Source organism: Gorilla gorilla, chromosome 18 (genome assembly GCF_029281585.2).
Source record: "Gorilla gorilla gorilla isolate KB3781 chromosome 18, NHGRI_mGorGor1-v2.1_pri, whole genome shotgun sequence".
Classification (NCBI taxonomy): Eukaryota; Metazoa; Chordata; class Mammalia; order Primates; family Hominidae; genus Gorilla; species Gorilla gorilla.
In genome coordinates, this window is record NC_073242.2 from 28,383,410 (window position 1) to 28,403,233 (window position 19,824).

At 46.2% G+C, this 19,824-nt stretch overlaps 1 protein-coding gene and 1 pseudogene across 1 annotated transcript in view; one reads left to right on the forward strand and one right to left on the reverse strand.

Moving 5' to 3' along the window:
- Positions 1–19,824, reverse strand: part of LOC115932781 (titin-like) — a 136,791-nt gene that overhangs the window by 13,141 nt on the left and 103,826 nt on the right. The window contains 4 exon segments of the mRNA XM_063699572.1: positions 1,271–1,466; positions 1,579–1,678; positions 5,319–5,447; positions 9,630–9,715. Coding sequence (XP_063555642.1) covers positions 1,271–1,466; positions 1,579–1,678; positions 5,319–5,447; positions 9,630–9,715 — 511 coding nt within the window.
- On the forward strand, positions 18,612–19,088 carry LOC115932780 (large ribosomal subunit protein uL22-like; annotated as a pseudogene).

Sequence of the window (19,824 nt, forward strand, 5' to 3'; positions counted from 1 at the left end):
AAGTATCTCACATTTAACAAAAAAAGATCAGTCATATGGCAGCAAAACACAATGTAATATGACCAAAACATGAAAGACTGTGAAAATGAATCTGGAGGTGACCCAAGCATTGAATTCAACAATCCAGTCTGGGTGTCGTGGCTCACACTGGGAGGCTGAGGTAGGCAGATCACCTGAGGTCAGGAGTTCAAGACTAGCCTGGCCAACATGGTGAACTCCTGTCTCTACTAAAATTACAAAAATTGGGCTGGGCATGGTGGCTCATGCCTGTAATCCCAGCACATTGGGAGGCCGAGGTGTGCGGATCATGATGTCAGGAGTTCTAGACCAGCTTGGCCAATATGGTGAAACCCCGCCCCTACTAAAAATACAAAAATTATCTGGGCATGGTGGCATATGCCTGTAGTCCCAGCTACTCAAGAGGCTGAGGGATAAGAATCACTTGAACCTGGGAGGTGGAGGTTGCAGCGAGCCAAGATCATGCCACTGCACTCTAGCCTGGGTGACAGAGTGAGACTCTGTCTCAAAAAAAAAAAAAAAAGAAAAGAAAAAAGAAAAAAAAAAATTGGCCAAATGTGGTGGCACACACCTATAATCCAAGCTACTCGGGAAGCTGAGGCAGAATTGCTTCAAACTGGGAGGCAGAGGTTGCAGTGAGCCAAGATTGCACCATAGCACTCCAGCCTGGGTGACAGAGCGAGACTGTATCTCAAAATTAAAAAAAAAAAAAGGCTGGCTGTGGTGGCTCATGCCTCTAATCCCAGCACTTTGGGAGGCTGAGGCAGGTGGATTACCTGAGGTCAGAAGTTCGAGACCAGCCTGGACAACATGGTGAAACCCCATCTCTAGTAAAAATACAAAAATTACCTGGGCGTGGTGGTGGGCACCTGTAATCTCAGCTACTTGGGAGGCTGAGGCAGGAGAATCGCTTGAACCCAAAAGGCAGTGAGCTGAGATTGTGCCATTGCACTACAGCCTGGGCAACAACAGCAAAGCTCCATCTCAGGAAAAAAAAAAAAAAAAAGAGAGAGAAAGGAAAACCAATGCCAGTACTAGCAACTCCTCTTCCCCCGAAAAAATGACAAACAAGAATGTAGGAAGGGAAAGGAATTATACAGCTTAAACTAATGAAGCAGAAAGGACAAACTCAATTTTGAACCCACTGAATTTGCCACAAATATTGTAGAAAATATTCTCAAGGACTTTACAGTTGTCTACTTTGATTGGCACATGGTTCATACAACAGTATTTGTGTCAAGGCACATCTTACTGTTTTTTGGCGGTCTTCCTCTTTCCACTGATTTTGTCATGATGGTTGATTTTCGTTGTCACCTTCATCTTACGGATTTTAGGCGTAACTTTTGTTTTCACATGTCTCCATAGAGTAATGACGTCTTTCCGGCCAATTTTATTTCCTGGAAAGGAAGAAACTCTTTTCTTTGTGTGCATACAAATGGACCTCAGCCCTTGGTGAGAGTGAGGAGAGGAGAAGGTGAGAAACCTGAGGGCAAGAAGCTGTTCTTTCCCTTTCCAGGGCAAACTCATTTCCACACTATGGGGACTCCAACAGAGCCATACCTTCCTGTCTACGGCGGTTGGACCTCCAGGCTCTCTGCTGTACATCTGTGGATCCATCATGTCCCTTTTCAGACTGGAAGATAGTCTTCAGGAAAGACAACTAGGAAATAATAATATAAGAATGACGGCTGGGCACGGTGGCTCATACGTATAATCCCACTACTTTGGGAGGCCGAGGCAGGTGGATCACGGGGTCAGGAGTTCAAGACCAGCCTGGCCAAGATGGTGAAACCCCGTCTCTACTAAAAATACAAAAATTAGCCGGGCACGGCAGCGGGCGCCTGTAATCCGAGCTACTCGGGAGGCTGAGGCAGAGAACCGTTTGAAGCTGGGAGGCGGAGATGGCAGTGAGCTGAGATCACACCACTGCACTCCAGCCTGAGCGACAGAATGAGACTCTGTCACACACACACACACACACACACACAAGAATGACATGAGGCTGGCACGGTGGCTCACTCCTGTAATCCCAGCACTTTGGGAGGCCGAGGCAGGTGGATCACCTGAGGTCGGGAGTTTGAGACCAGCCTCACCAACATGGAGAAACGCTGTCTCTGCTAAAAATACAAAATTAGCCAGGCATGGTGGTGCATGCCTGTAATCCCAGCTAGTCGGGAGGCTGAGGCAGGAGAATCACTTGAACCCAGCAGGAAAAGGTTGTGGTGAGCTGAGATTGTGCCATTGCACTCCAACCTGGGCAACAAAATTGAAACTGTCTCAAAAAAAAAAAAAAAAAAAAAAGGCCAGGTGCGGTAGCTCACGCCTGTAATCCCAGCACTTTGGGAGGCTGAGGCGGGTGAATCACAAGGTCAAGAGATGGAGACCATCCTGGGCAACATGGTGAAACCCCGTCTCTACTAAAAATACAAAAATTAGCTGAGCATGGTGATGCAGGCCTGTAGTCCCAGCTACTTGGGAGGCTGAGGCAGAAGAACTGCTTGAACTCAGGAGGCAGAGGTTGCAGTGAGCCAAGATCCCACCACTGCACTCCAGCCTGGTGACAGAGTGAGACTCCGTCTCAAAAAAAAAAAAAAAAAAAAAAAAAAATGACATGAATATACTTCACACAACGGAACTGTACACTTCAACACGGTTAGATGGTAATTATCATCTTATAAGTATTTTACCACAGGTTAACATGTTTCACAACTTGAAAAGGAAGTAATTACCTTCAGCTCTCTGAGTTCTAGAATTTGTAACATTTCACCCCCTGCTCCTTCCTGATCTGCACTGGAGCATCTTCCTTCCGTCCCTGCTCTACTCAGAGTTCACTTTCCCTTCCCTCACATCAGCTTCATTGAGGCTGGTTTGAACTTAACGCAAAACATTCTCACTAATGACTGAATTCCCACCAAGATTTCCATATTATCACAGTATGCTTTTAATCTTCGAAGATACTAAATATTTGTTCTCATCATAGCTAAAATGCAATGCAAATCCCATCTCAGATGTGGGTCAGATACCTATGAATCTCCTGAGGTAGTCATTGAAATGACTTTTTTCTTGAGACGGAGTGTCACTCTCAACCATGCTGAAGTGCAGTGGCGTAGCTACCTTGGCTCACGGCAACCTCCACCTCCCAGATTCAAGCGATTCTTGTCCCTCGGCCTCCCAAGTAGCTGGGATTACAGGTGCCTGCTACCATGCCTGCCTAATTTTTGTCTTTTTAGTAGAGATGGGGTTTCACCATGTTGGCCCATCTGGTCTTGAACTCCTGACCTCAAGTGATCCATCTGCCTCAGCCTCCCAAAGTGCTGGGATTACAGGCATGAGCCACCACACCTGGCCTGAAATAATATCTTTCAAATTCTTTGTAGAATTTGTTTTTTCCTGATTTCTGCACATAGGATAAAAAAAAAATCATGTACTAGGATTTCGAGAGAAGCAATGGGTAATCTAAAAAGATGAAAACAGCAACCACGTCAATCCCACAGCTACTGCTACATTTCATAGGAAACGTAGCTGGCCCCGTTTGGAGCTAGGAGAAATGTCAAACACATGAAGAAATGAGAAGCAAAGAAATGCCATCACGCATGAATGCTTCATGGCACCCATGATGTCTCCCTGCTTAGGAGGTAATGGTATAGATGACTAGATGACAAGGACAAAGATGAGAGGTGCGAAGTTGTCCAAGTCCAACAGCTCAACTGAACCTTTCTAAATGGAATTGTTAAAAAGTGGTAAATTTAAAAACTTCCCCTGGCTCACGTGGTGGCTCACGCTTGTAATCCCAGCACTTCCGGAGGCTGAGGCGGGTGGATCATTTGAGGTCGGGTTTTGAGACTAGCCTGGCCAACATGGTAAAACCCCGACTCTACTAAAAATACAAAAATTAGCTGGGCATGGTGGTGGGCACCTGTAATCCCAGCTACTTGAGAGGCTGAGGCAGGGGAATCACTTGAAGTCAAGAGGTGGAGGTTGCAGTGAGCCGAGGTCACACCATTATACTCCAGCCTGGGCAACAGAGGGAGACTCGTCTTGGGGGTGAGAAAAGAAAAAAAAAAAAAAAAAAGCTTCCTCCAATTTATACCGAAAATTCTCTGTTCAGGACTAAGGGGCATAGAGAATGTTAAATGTGCCTAGATATCTTCACAACTCATATATTTTCTGTTTTCTACATATCTTGAAAGGCAGTGCCAAATGACGTGTAATTATCTAGGTGGTAAAACTGAAACATACTTCCTCTTCCCTTGAATATAAAAAAGCATTGTGGTATTAGTACTTTTATCTTGGATCATTGTTCAGAAGGAGGTTCAGCCCCCAGACAACCATATTTTTACTGTCATGAATGGCAAGACAAAATGTAGAGCTCAACTTACCCAAAGGAAAAAAGGCTCAAAAGACAAATTATGGCACAACTAAGCAGCCAAATTCTTACCAAGTACAGACTTTTGACATACTGATCTCTCTCCAGTTGCAAGTGGGAACATGCACTTTGAATGATCTCATTCAAAATTACCCTGCCCAGACACACTTTTCATTGATTCTCTTGGAGGGCAGTTCTGAGAGATTCTCTGGGGCTTTCTCTGCATCATGAGACGCAGTGCACTTCTGCCCTTCACCTTCCGGCAGTTTGTCACCTCGTCCCTATGACCTCAGAGGAACTTTGTCTCAGGCCAATTGTTTGTTCCTTGGGCTCTTTCATTTCCCCTAAAAATCATTTGCTGCCCCTCTAAATGGCCTACATCTCCATCTATCTCCCTCTCCCCTCAGAAGAGGGTGCTCTTTAAGCATCAACCATCCGGCCCTTCTAGCAGTCTCATTTTTCAGCTGGTTCCCATGTTTATGCCTGTTCTATGTTTTTCTTTTCCTGTTAAGCTGTCTGTTGTCAGCTCATTTCTGCAGTGAATCTTCAGAGAGGAGACTGGAAGCCACCCATACGATAGAACTATAGTTCTTCCACCCATACGATAGAACTATAAAACAGAAGAGTTTAGAAAGAATTTCCTATTTAAGTGACGAAACCTCATACTCCATTTGTGACAAATAGCACAAAGGTTAAAAAAACTTATTTTTGACCAAAAGCTCTGTTGACATTCTATTAAACAAACACTGACCTATTTAATTTTCATAATGTAAATGGCAGATATTTTCATAATTCTTATGCTAATAAATCATTTCCCTGATTTTTTGGGTAAAACCACATATTCATAATGAAGTCCAGAAACGTGAATTGTTTTATATAATTTATTCTTATTTGTGATTACAAGTATACCTCTACAGAAAGTTAGTATACTCACCCAAAGGTAAACTGTCCAGAGGATAATGACAACTTTATAACTTCTCGGAAATTCAATAATGATATCTAACCAAGGACTTCCACCAAAGTCAGTCCCACGATGATGATGGTCAGCCAGAGTATTGATAACCTGGAATAATAATAGTTGAAATAATGAAAAGGTCAATGACACTGACAATATTTCACTCAGAAAGAATCATCCTTAGAAACCGTCAACCTCCTCCAAAAGGTAACCACATCCCTCAGATATCACCGTGGGATTCCACTGCTACAAAAAAGAACAGAAGTTAGAAGTCACATGTTTTTCAGATGGCTGGTAGTGTTTTTAGGCATTGCAAATGTGGGGTGTTGTGTTGTCTTTCTTGGTATAAAGCAGGGATATCCAATCTTTTGACTTCCCTGCCTATATTAAAAGAAGCAAAGTTGTCTTGAGCCACACATCACATACACTAACACTAACAATAGCTGATGATCTTTAAAAAACCTCTTTTTTTTTTTTGAGACAGAGTTCCGCTCCACTCAGTCGCCCAGGCTGGAGTGCAGTGGTGCAATCTCGGCTCACTGCAACCTCCAGCTCCTGGGCTCAAGCCATTCTCCTCCCTCAGCCTCCCGAGTAGCTGAGATTACAGGTCTCTGCCACCATGCCCGACTAATTTTTGTATTTTTAGTAGAGATGAGGTTTCACCATGTTGCCCAGTCTGGCCTTGAACTCCTGACAGGCCATCTGCCTGCCTCGGCCTCCCAAAGCGCTGGGATGACAGGTGTGAGCCACCGTGCCCGGCCATTTTTTTGTTTTTGTTTGTTGTTTTTGAGATGGGGTCTCACTCTGTCACCCAGGCTGGAGTGCAGTGGTGTGCTCTCGGCTCACTGCAACCTCTGCCTCTCAGGTTCAAGTGATACTCCTGCCTCAGCCTCCTGAGTAGCTGGGAGTACAGGTGCCTGACAGTGCACTCAGCAAATTTTTGTATTTTCTGTGGAGATGGGGTTTTGCCATGTTGGCCAGGGTGGTCTCGAACTCCTGACGTCAGGTAATCTGCCCACCTCAGCCTCCCAAAGTGCTGGGATTACAGGCATGAGCCACTGTACCTGGCCAAAATCTCCTAACGTTTTAAGAGAGTTTACAAATTTGTGTTGAACTGCATTCAAAACTGTCCTGGGCCACATGCAGCCCGTCACTCATGGGTAAGACAAGCTAAGTATAAAGTAATTATCTTCTCTTTTCTTTTTTGTTTTGAGACAAAGTTTTGCTCTGTCACCCAGGCTAGATTGCAGTGGCATGATCTCAGCTCACCGCAACCTCCGCCTCCCGGGTTCAAGCGATTCTCCTGCCTCAGCTACTGAGTAACTGGGATTACAGGCGCCTGCCACCACGCTCGGCTAATTTTTGTATTTTTAGTAGAAACAGGGTTTCACCATCTTGGCCAGGCTGGTCTCCAACTCCTGACCTCATGATCCACCTGCCTCGGCCTCCCAAAGTGCTGGGAATACAGGTGTGAGCCACTGCACCTGGGCAGTAGTTATCTTTTCTTTAAAGTTATTTACTTGTTTTTTAAATTGATGTATAGCATTGGATGCATTTATTATATATCACATGGTAAAAGAATCCCTCTAAATAATACTTCTCTCTTGGATTATAGGAATCTTTGTCATTTAAAGCTCAGCATAAGTAAAAAAAAAAAAAAAACACACACAATGAAGAGATTACTTCATTCACAAATAAGTATCAAATTTTAGTGCTTAAAAATTAACAAGGTGGGCCGGGCGTGGTGGCTCACGCCTGCAATCCCAGCACTTTGGGAAGCCGAGGTGGGTGGACCACGAGATCAGGAGATTGAGACCATCTTAGCTAACACGGTGAAACCCATCTTTACTAAAAATACAAAAAATTAGCAGGGCATGGTGGCATGCGCCTATAGTTCCAGCTACTTGGGAGGCTGAGGCAGAAGAATCACTTGAACCCGGGAGGCAGAGGTTGCAGTGAGCCGAGATCGCACCACTGCACTTCAGCCTGGGTGACAGAGCGAGACTGTCTCAAAAAAAAAAAAAAAATTACCAAGGTGGAGATCATGAAAATGGCATGAATAGTGTGGGATTTCTCTAAGACTGTTGATATTAATTCCATTAGACTCTTATGTGAGTGAAGACGAAGACGTCCCCTGAGTAAGTTCAGACAGCTCGTGATAACATTTCTACATGGATTCCTCAGGATTTGACTATATATTCTTGAAAACATCTCAATTTTCAATGTTTCTTTCAAGATGGTGAATTAAACAGAGATAGCCCTTCAACAGGTTGAACTCAGCATATGCTGAGTCTGAAATGGAAATGATGGAGTTAGAGAACCAGACAACAATGGTAATGATTTCAGAAACATGGTGTTGAGCAGAACAAAGCAGACACAAAAGAGTACCTATGGCATGGCATGCATCTGTACACACGAAATTCCAGAATGAGCAAGCTAACCTATGATAAGAAAGAGACTGGCTGGGAAGAGTGAGAGTTCACTTTCTGGGGTGACATAATAGTGTAGATCTTGGCTGGGCACGGTGGTTCACGCCTGTAATCCCAACGCTTTGGGAGGCCGAGGCGGGCGGATCACCTGAGGTCAGGAGTTCAAAACCAGCCTGACCAACATGGAGAAACCCTATCTCTACTAAAAATACAAAATTAGCTGGGAGTGGTGGCACATGTCTGTAATCCCAGCCACTCGGGAGGCTGAGGCAGGAGAATCGCTCGAACCTGGGAAGCAGAGGTTGCGGTGAGCTGATATTGCCCCATTGCACTCCAGCCGGCGCAACAATGGAAAAACTGTCTCAAAAAAATAAATAAATAAATAAATAAAATAATGTAGATCTTGAAAGGGGGTTGGTTTATGCTGGTGTATGTACTTTCCAAAGTTAGTAAAACTTACACTTAAGGTTATATATTTTGGCCAGGCACGGTGGTTCACGCCTGTAATCCCAGCACTGGGAGGCTGAGGCAGGCGGATCACGAGGTCAAGAGATGGAGACTATCCTGGCGAACATGGTAAAACCCCGTCTCTACTAAAAATACAAAAATTAGCCAGGCGTGGTGGTCTACTAAAAATACAAAAATTAGCCAGGCGTTGTAATCTGAGCTACTCAGGAGGCTGAGGCAGGACAATTGCTTGAACCCCAGAAGCGGAGGTTGCAGTGAGCCGAGATCTTGCCACTGCACTCCAGCCTGGGCGACAGAGTGAGACTCTGTCTTAAAAAAAAAAAAAAAAAAAAAGAAAGTCATCAAACCAGATGACACAAATCAAATGACATTTCACTTTGTTTTGGTCCATTTTGTTTGTTAGAGACAAGAGTGCAGCGGGGCCATCTCGGCTCACTGCAACGTCCAGCTCCTGGGCCCAAGCGATCCTCTCACCTCAGCCTCTCCAGTAACTGGGATAACAGGTACACACCACCAGGCCCAACTCATCTTTTTTGGAATTTTTTGTAGAGATGGAGTTTCGCTATGATGCCCTGGCTAGTCTTCAACTCCTGGACTCAAGTGATCTGCCTCTGCCCACCTCGGCCCCCTAAAGTGCTGGGATTACAGGCCTGAGCTGTGTAATTTCATGCCACGTGACACAGCCCAGTAAAAAGGAAGAAACCCCACGGGTCCAGCGTCTACTCACAGAGATGCACTGATGGCTGATAAATTCCAGCAGGAGCAAAAAGAGGAGCCAAAAGAGCATCCACCACACCCGCATGTCCTGGTCCTTTCAGGGCGCCCTGAGGCGGCCAGGACAGAGGTGGAGGTGGCTTAGGGCAGGGGGGAGGGAAGGGGACGGGGACCGGCCGGGATCTGAGTTGGGGAGGGGGAGGGGAGGGGGAGGGGAAGGGGAGGGGAAGGGGAGGGGAAGGGGGGAAGTAAGGGAAGGGAAAGGAGAAGGGGGCTGTTGGGCACCTGGAGGAGGAGGAGGAGAAGAAGAAAGGGGTCTGGGAAAGGATCCGGTTCAAATTAAGTTCTCAAGCGCTGGTGGAAGGTTTAGCTACAGGTCACGGAGAAGATCAGGGAAGCAACAGGACACGCGGGGCAAGGGAGCGGGCAAGGGAGCGTGAGGCTTAGGAGCAATTAGAGGGAGACAAAGGTTCTGCTATCCACCAAACCTTCTTCGGTCTGGGCCCTCCCTTAGCAACCCTGGGGCTTTATACTCCCTCTCCACCAATCCCTGATGACCCCGGTGGTGCCTCACAATGGACAATGCCAAGTAGCTCCCGCATCATTCCAATGACCCCTCCCCCATCTCAGTCTCCCACTCTCCTCCCAAGGACAGGTCCTCTCTGGAACCTTCACAAACCTGATTTCTGGTCCTCCCCAACCAGCTCCCTGTCCCTGCTTCTGGGCGCTCCTTCCTTCCTGAGCTCCCAGGGTTCCTCAAGGTCACTTTTGGCGACAAAACATAAAAAGTAAATGATGGCAGGATGGCAGGAAGAACCTCATACCCAAGCAGAGTGCCAGGTTTTACAGCCTCCGCTCAGCCATTCATATCCTAAGCAACAAAACATCAGCAGGATGCGGAAGGTCCCGATAGTAAACCATCTCCATCACATCCATGTAGCCATCCGTCCATCAACCTGTATCTCAGGAACAAATGTAGATACATTCATTTTAAGCATGCATGGTATATTTACAAAACTTAACCTGACTTATTTTGTTCCAGCAAATCTCAATATATTTGAGAGCAATCAAATCACACAGCATGTTTCTGATCATATAACTGTGCTAGAAGACAATGATTAAAAGCTAATTCAAAATTATTATTTGCTTGGAAATTCAAAGTGCCCTTATAAGACATAAACATAAGAAAGAATCCAAAATGAAACAAGATTGCCTTTCAACTCAATGGTAAGATCATCACATGGCAATAAAATGTCTCCCTCTGGCCTGGGAATTCCTCTTTGTGGCACAAGGTTGTGTGATCTCAAATCACCCCTAACCCACCTAGACATTTTAACATCCGAAACCGAGTGATGAGGTCCTTATCTATATCATCTTACTGCCTGTGTGTGTGGACTTTAAATTCTGAACCCAAATGAGGGGGAGAAAACCAAGTTGACTTTCATGATTGACCTCTCAGGGATGTCCAAGGAATCTGTGCATTTCAGGAAACAAAGTTCATCAGCTTCTCTCCTAAGGTATTTGCCCACAATACCGAGAGGGCTTGGCAGCATCATGTGTGATGGGTGGGGAGCTCCAAGCAGGTGGGCAGGACCCAGGGGCCTGGTGACCAGGACAGACCCCCACTGTCCATCACCTTTCCTGGCCCTGTCCTCAGCTAAACTTCCCACAGGCCTTCTGCCTGATCATACAGAGTGTGCCCAAACTCTCTCAGGCCTCTGGCAGCTGAAAACCACTGCTTTAAATCCCTTTACCATTTACTATGACATACGGTTATTGTAAACAGGAAATATTCTATTGATGCTACAAATGGAAAGCCAATGCCTTTACCATAAATAGAAAAACAACCCTAAGAAACAAGCAAAACAAAAACAAAACAGGGGCTGGGTGTGATGGCTCATGCCTGTAATCCCAGCACTTTGGGAGGCCGAGGTGGGCGGATCACAAGGTCAGGAGTTCCAGACCAGCCTGGCCAATATGGTGAAACCCTGTCTCTAATAAAATACAAAAATTAGCCGGGTGTGGTGGTGGGCGCCTGTAGTCCCACCTACTTGGGAGGCTGAGGCAGAAGAATGGTTTGAACCCAGGAGGCAGAGTTTGCAGTGAGCCGAGATTGCACCACTGCACTCCAGCCTAGGCGACAGAGCGAGACTCTGTCTCACAAACAGCAACAACTACAAACAAACAAACAAAAAACAGGGTTAACAAAACTATGGAATTCAATTCTATTTGTATGCTGCAGCCATGTTCCAGCCCTAGATTTGGCTGGGCATGGTGGCTCACGCCTGTAATCCCAGCACTTTGGGAGGCTGAGGCAGGCGGATCACGAGGTTAGGAGTTCGAGACCAGCCTGACCAACATGGTGAAACCCCGTCTCTACTAAAAATACAAAAATTAGCCAGGCATGGTGGCACATGCCTGTAATCCCAGCTACTCAGAAGGCTGAGGCAGGACAATCCCTTGAACCCGGGAGGCAGAGGTTGCAGTGAGCTGAGATCGCGCCATTGCACTCCAGCCTGGGCAACAAGAGCAAAACTCCATCTTAAAATAAAAAAAAAAGCCAGGCACGGTGGCTCGTGCCTGTAATCCCAGCACTTTGGGAGGCCGAGACGGGTGGATCACAAGGTCAGGAGATCGAGACCATCCTGGCTAACATGGTGAAACCCTGTCTCTACTAAAAATACAAAAAATTAGCTGGCCGTGGTGGTGGGCGCCTGTAATCCAAGCTACTTGGGAGGCCGAGGCAGGAGAATGGTGTGAACCTGGGAGGTGGAGCTGGCAGTGAGCCGAGATCGTGCCACTGCACTCCAGCCTGGGTGACAGAGCAAGACTCTGTCTCAAAAAAAAAAAAAAAAAAGAGGCAAAACTAATAGTATAATTTATAAGAAAGGAAGATTAACGAATTGGCTGTGATACTTGGTACATTACCACAAATTTTAAAACATGAAGTGAAGATTTTACCAGAAAACAGCAGAACACCAGTACTGCCTGTGATACAGGTGATAAACTGGATTTTTTTTTTTTTTTTTGGAGATGGAGTCTTGCTCTGTCGCCCAGGTTGGAATGCACTATTGCGGTCTCGGCTCACTGAAACCTCCACCTACCAGGTTCAAGAGATTCTCCTGCTTTAAGTCCCAAGTAGCTGGGACTATAGGCGCGTGCCACCACACCCAACTAATTTTTGTAGTTTTAGTAGAGACGGGGGTTTCACGATGTTGCCAGGCTGGTCTCAAACTCCTGACCTCATGTGATCTGCCCACCTCAGCCTCCCAAAGTCCCGGGATTACAGCCATGAGCCACCACACCTGGCCTTAAATTTTTTATAGGCAGAGTGCGGTAGCTCACGCCTGTAATCCTAGCACTTTGGGAGGCCGAGGCGGGTGAATCACCTGAGGTCAGGAGTTTAAGACCAGCCTGACCAACATGGCAAAACCCTGTCTCTACTAAAAATACAAAAATTAGCTGGGCGTGGTGGTGCGCACCTGTAATCCCAGCTACTTGGAAGGCTGAGGCAGGAGAATCGCTTGAACCTGGGAGATGGAGTTTGCAGTAAGCCGAGATGACACAGACTCCGTGTCAAAAAAAAAAAAAAAAAAAAAACAGGAACAGAAAACAAAACAAAACATATACAAAAGAAATAAAATACATTTAGGCCAGATGCTGTTACCTGCTGAAGCCCTCTCTGTTCAAAATGGAGATGAGGAAACCTTGGAGATGTGTTAAAGATATAATAGCCAGCCGGGCGCGGTGGCTCATGCCTGTAATCCCAGCACTTTGGAAGGTTGAGGTGGGTGGATCACCTGAGGTCGGGAGTTCAAGACCAGCCTGACCAACATGGAGAAACCCCATCTCTACTAAAAATAAAAAAAATTAAAAAAAAAAATTAGCCAGGCATGGTGATGCATGCCTGTAATCCCAGCTACTCGGGAGGCTGAGGCAGAAGAATCGCTTGAACCCGGGAGGCAGAGGTTGCGGTGGCCAAGATCACGCCATTGCACTCCAGCCTGGGCAATAAAAGCAAAACTCTGTCTGAAAAAATAAACAAACAAATAAATAAATATATAAAAAGATATAATAGCCAATGAGGTACTGTGTGCTTGTAGTCCCAGCTACTTGGAAGGCTGAGGCAGGGACATCCCTTGAGGCCAGGAGTTCGAGGCTACAGTGAGCTCTGATGGCACCACTGCAGTCCAGCCTGGACAACATAGTGAGACCGTCTTTCAAAAATAAATAAGCAGGGTGCAGTAACTCACACCTGTAATCTCAGCACTTTGGGAGGCTGGGGTGGGTGGATCACTTGAGGCCAGGAATTTGAGACCAGGCTGACCACGAAGGTAAAACCCCCATATCTACTAAAAATACAAAAAAAATTAGCCAGGTGTGGTGGTACGTCCCTGTAGTCCTAGCTACTTAGGAGGCTGAAGCAGGAGAAACGCTTGAACCCGGGAGGTGGATGCTTCACTGAGCTGAAATCGTGCCAATGCAATCCAGCCTGGGTGACAGAGTGAGACTCTGTCTTAAAAACAAAAACAAAAACAAAAACAAAATGCTGGAGTCATGCTGAGCATAGGGAATGTGAAGGTCCTGGATTGAGACAGGCTGAGGGAAGGACAGCTGTGCCCTCTCCTCCTTCTATTCAGCCCATGGGTTCTATGTTCTTACAGAGTGGAGGGCAGAAACCCCTGCATTATTTAAAGCATTATTCTTTCTGTCTGTCTCATTTCTGTCTCTTTCTCTGTCTCTCTCACATTCAAACATGCATAGTTGGATTTACCAAGTTAAATACAGGTATATTATGACTCCAGTGTTTGTAGCTTGTCAAAGCATCCCCTCATGATTTGTTTCTTCCTGTGGCTTCTACAAAAAAAAAAAAAAGAAAAAAGAAAGAATGAAAGAAGAAAGGAAGGAAGGAAGGAAGGAAGGAAGGAAGGAAAGAACCCAGAGAGCTGGGCATGGTGGCTTATACCTGTAATCCCAGCACTTTGGGAGGCCAGAGCGGGCAGATCGCCTGAGGTCGGGAGTTCAAGACCAGCCTGACCAACATGTAGAAACCCTGTCTCTAATAAAAATGCAAAATTAGCCAGGCATGGTGGCACATGCCTGTAATCCCAGCTACTTGGGAGGCTGAGGCAGGAGAATTGCTTGAACCCGGGAGGTGGAGGTTGCGGTGAGCCGAGATCGTACCGTTGCACTCCAGCCTGGGCAATAAAAGCTAAACTCTATCTCAAACAAAAAAAAAAAAAAAAAGGTAAAAAATTAGCCAGGCGCAGTGGTGTGTGCCTTTAGTCCTAGCCACTAAGGAGGCTGAGGCTGAGGTGGGGGGATAGTTTTAGCCCAGAAGTTTGAGGCTACTGTGAGCTATGATTGTGCCACTCTACTCCAGCCTGGGCAACGGAGTGAGACCATATCTTTAAGAAAAGCAATGCATAATGAGATACTACTTCATATCCACTAGGATGACTAATACTCAAAAAGAGAATAATAAGTGGTGAGGATATGGAGAAACAGAAACTCTCCCACATTGCCAGTAGGAAAGTAAAATGGGGCCTGCCACTTTGGAAAGCAGTTGGAAAGTTTAATAAAAATGTAAAGATAAATTGATCCAGCAATCTTATTCCTAGGTATCTCTCACTGAGAGGAATGAAAGCATATGTTTACACAAAGTAACATAAACTCGCCTCCTGAGTAGCTGGGATTACTGGCGCTTGCCACCACACCCGGCTAATTTTTGTATTTTTAGTAGAGATGGGGTTTCATCATGTTGGCCAGGCTGGTCTCGAACTCCTGACCTGAGGTGTGATCCACCTGCCTCAATCTCCCAAAGTGCTGGGATTACAGGTGTGACCCACCTTGACCAGCCTAAATTCAACTATTTGAATTATATATATATATATATATATATATATATATATATATATATATATATATCTATGGTCTATATATAAACATATATATAATATATAAAATAAAATTCAATTATATATGTTGTAATTAAACCATTTTTTTTGTTCTGATGGGGTCTCACTATGATGCTCAGGCAGGTCTCAAACTCCTGGGCTCAGGATATCCTCCTGCCTCAGCTTCCCAAAGTGCAGGAAGGTGTGAGCCACCATGCCCAGCCAATGGTTGAATGGTGTGTGTGTGTGTACATACGTACATACACATACACATACTTTATTTACTTATTTATTTATTTATTTTTGAGAGACGGAGTCTCGCTCTGTCGCCCAGGCTGGAGTGCAGTGGCGCGATCTTGGCTCACTGCAAGCCCCACCTCCCAGGTTCACGCCATTCTCCTGCCTCAGCCTCCCGAGTAGCTAGGACTACAGGCGCACGATGCCACGCCCTGCTGATTTTTTGTACTTTTAGTAGAGACGGGGTTTCACCATATTAGCCAGGAGAGTCTCAATCTCCTGACCTCGTGATCTGCCCGCCTCAGCCTCCCAAAATGCTGGGATTACAGGTGTGAGCCACCGCTCCCGGCCACATATACATATTTTAAAGAGTGATCTTCATCAGAAATTCTAGATGAAAAAAATAAAAGTAAATATAATTTTTTTAAAAAAGAATAAGGAAATGTTTTCCCAAATGCCTCTGACAAATTACCCCTTGTGATTTATTGGCCCAAGGTGTGGCATGGGGACTGGCTTGCACTGACCGGCTTCGTCCTGGGTTCTGGAAGGGAGCAGCTGGTCATGGAAGCTGGGGCTAGCATCAGTGCCCGTGAAGCATGTGGGCTGTGGGTAGGGACCATTACCTAATCAAAAATCAGGGGATTGCAAGAAGGTGAAAGCGGATACTAGGTGGACAACTACTAAGGTGTCAATTACACCCAAGACTGGCCACTAGATACAGACCCCTCGCCCTGCATTCTCCAGCCCGTTATCCACATCCTGTCTCCTACTTCTCTGCCCACTATGGCAAAGGGAGGCAGAGTGGGGGTGGGAAGAGTCACTGCCTAAAACATGGCTTTCCTGCAGGGTGACCAGCTGTCCTGAGACTGAGTGGTTTCCTGGGACATGGGACTGAAGGTACCAAAACGGGGGAAGTTCCAGGTGAACTGGGAAGGGTTGGTGACCTGGTCACCTCACCAAACAGAAATAAAGAAGCACTCCTAATGAACTGTGGATCCTGTCATCAAGCACCAATGGCTGCTGATACCACAAAGAGACAATTGGTCATTGTGCGTCTGTGAGGAAAGCACGCTCAACACCATTTATGAAATATTTTTTGGCAAAAAGATTGAACACAAATACAAACAAGTCTGTAGATCCAAGTACCAATTCATAGGAAATACAGACTGTGGAGTGTTTAAAATGGAAACTTACTGGGCGCGGTGGCTCACACCTGTAATCCCAGCACTTTGGGAGCCCGAGGTGGGTGGATCACCTGAGGTCAGGAGTTCGAGACCAGCCTGGCCAACATGGCGAAACCTCGTCTCTACTAAAAATATAAAAATTAGCCGGGCGTGGTGGCAGGCACCTGTAGTCCTAGCTACTTAGGAGGCTGAGGCAGGAGAATCGCTTGAACTCAGGAGGCGGGGGTTGCAGTGAGCGGAGATCGCACCACTGCACTGCAGCCTGGGGAACAGAGTGAGACTCTGTCTCAAAAGAAAAGAAAACAAAAGAAATGATCTCCTGCAGAATGCCCAGGAGGAACACTGACTGAGAACCAGATGCTCATGCTGGCATTGGAACCAGGCTTCTTGAGGTCCCCTCCTGAAAACCTCTTTTGCTCTTGGCAGGCTCTCAGTCTCCATGCTCAGTTGGCTTCACCCCAGGGGTACCAGGCACTAGGGGGTGGAGGACAGGTACCCTGCTGACCAGGCCCCCAAGAGGGCTCCACAGCTCGCCCTGCCTCCTCATTTAGGCAGCATGAATTGTTGCCAAGATGGCTATTATTTTTATTTTTAATTAATTAATTAATTCTTCTTCTTCTTTTGAGATGGAGTCTCACTCTGTCACCGAGGCTGGAGTGCATTGGTGCGATCTCAGCTTACTGTAGTCTCCACTGCTTGGGGTTCAAGCGATTCTCCTGCCTCAGCCTCTTGACATTTCTGTATTTTTAGTAGAGATGGGGTTTCACCATGTTGGCGAGCCTGGTCTCGAACTCCTGACCTCAGGTGATCCGCCTACCTTGGCCTCCCAAAGTCCTGGCATTACAGTTATGAGCCACTTTTTTCCTGATTCTTTGTACTCTTTTGTAGTTTGCAAATGTCTACGATGAGCACATGTTGCTTTTATAATCATTAAGAAAAACTCGGTAAATACTTAAGAGGGAAAAGTATTTGCCATGAGGTTAACAGATGGTTCAAGCAAGGTTTTGAAAAATGGCCACAGGCCAGGTGCCGCGACTCATGCTTATAATCCCAGCATTTGCATTTTGGGAGGTCAAGGTGGGAGGATCGCTTGAGCCCAGGAGTTCGAGACCAGCCTGGGCAACAGAGTGATATCCCATCTCTATAAAAAAACGTAAAAATACATAAATAAAATTTTTAAAAGAGAAAAATGGCCACATTGTTGGAATAAAGATCCTTCTCCCAAGAGGACAAGGGAAGAATTCAGCAGTGTGAAGTCGGAGCACACCGGGTTTCTTGCTCATGGTGCTTTGGATGTCCTGGCGACCGGATTCCCTGTCACGGGGGGCAGGGTAAGGGTGAATTCGTCTTGAGTGCTATAGGATGTTTAGCGACATCGCTGGCCTCTACCCTGGTTGCCTGCCATGGGCAAACCCCACTCCAGTTTTGACATCCAAACATGTCTCCAAACATTGCCAACTGTCCCCAGGGTGGGGGCAACTTGCCCCTGATGGAAAACCACTGCTCTAGGTATTAGGTTCCTAAGAAAGAAACCAGAGTCATGAAGATGTGTTTTACCTTCCAGGTATGAAGGTTAATGAGCCATTTTTTTAAATCCCTTAAAAATCTGTTCCCCTAAGGTGCTTGAGGCAATCTGTGAAAATGGTTCACTATTCACTTTATCCAGAAAACACCACAGAATCATGCAGATCAAGAGGTTCAAATCTTCGTGTTCACCTTAAGAACATTTGTGAGGCCGGGCATGGTGGCTCAGGCCTGTTATCCCAACACCTTGGGAGGCTGAGGCAGGAGGATCCCTTGAGGCCAGGAGTTTGAGACCAGCCTGGTCAGCATGGTGAAACCCCATCTCTACTAAAAATACAAAAATTAGCCGGGCGTGGTGGCACATGCCTGTAACTCTAGCTATTCGAGCGGCTGAAGCACAAGAATTTCTTGAACCCGGGAGGTGGAGGCTGCAGTAAGCCCAAGATCGTGCCACTACACTCCAGCCTGGGCAACAGAGTGAGACTCTGTATCAAAAAAAAAAAAAAAAAAAAGGCCAGGCGCAGTGGCTCACGCCTGTAATCCCAGCACTTTGGGAGGCCGAGGCGGGCGGATCATGATGTCAAGAGATCGAGACCATCCTAACACAGTGAAACCCCGTTTCTACTAAAAATACAAAAAAAATTAGCCGGGCGTGGTGGCAGGCGCCTGTAGTCCCAGCTACTCGGGAGGCTGAGGCAGGAGAATGGCGTGAACCCGGGCGGCAGAGCTTGCAGTGAGCCAAGATCGCGCCACTGCACTCCAGCCTGGGCGACAGAGCAACACTCCGTCTCAAAAAAAAAAAAAAGAAAAAGGAAAAGAACACTCCTGAAAGCGCCCAGGCCATCAAAGGTATGCACATACAAAAGGCCACAAAGTATCAGAAAGATGCCACTTTACAGAAACAACATGTACCATTCTGACATTATAATGGTGGAGTTGGTAGATGTACCCAGGCCAAGAAGTGGGGCTGGCCACAAGGTCGGCGGCCCAAAAAGAGCACTGAATTTCTGCTGCACATGCTTAAAAATACAGAGAGTCACACTCAACTTAAGGGTTCAGATGCAGATTCTCTGGTCCTTGAGCATATCCAACTGAAGAAAGCACCTAAGTTGCATTACCGGACCTACAGAGCTCAGGGTCGGTCGGATTAACCCATACGTGAGCTCACCCTGCCACATCCAGATGATCCTGCCTGAAAGGGAACAAACTGTTCCTAAATCAGAAGGGGAGGCTGCACAGAAGAAAAATATATCCCAGAAGAAATTGAAGAAACAAAAGCTTATGGCATGGGAATAAATTGGGAATAAATTAGGAATAGAAACAATGCCATTAAAAGTTGAAAAAAAAAAAAAAAGGAGAGAGGGAGACAAACAGTAAAAAAGATATATTTCTTAGAAATCAGTAAACTGAATATCCCGGGAGAGAGGTCGGTATGGCCCCATTCACAAGCCTGGTTCCTGCCCATCCCCCCTCAAGGATTCTCCCAAACCAAATACCAACACCTGCACCCCTTCAGCCTGGGTGTTCTAAAAAAAAAAAGAGCTGATTAATCCAACAAGGAAAAAAGTTCCCCTTTAGGAAGAGCCAAAAATGTGGTTTAAACAAACCCAAGGTCATTGGCGCTTCGAGTTGGCTAAGGCTGGGCAAGACCAGACCCTGATGTCAAGACTTTATAGCCAGGGCCCCTCCAGAGCAATGGAAAAGGGTGGGTGGTGAGAGAGGGGGGTGCCCCAGTTTGATGTAAGACCCACTGCCAAGGACTTCTATGTAACCTCAAAGGCAGCAGGTGGGGAGGTCAAACTGGGAAAATGAACGCACGAGGTGCCAGGGTGGTGGGCGGCATTTGCATCACCAAATTAAGTGCTGATGTGTACAAAAATCACAAAGCATCTGGCAGCCTTCCATGTTCTGTATACACTGCTTAGATACTCTAGCAGCTCGGAAAGAAAGGGGACATTTAAGGACATTTTTTGCTCACCTGGACGGAAGGGTAGAGAGACAGACCTCACGCTGCGCAAAAGATTCAGCTAAA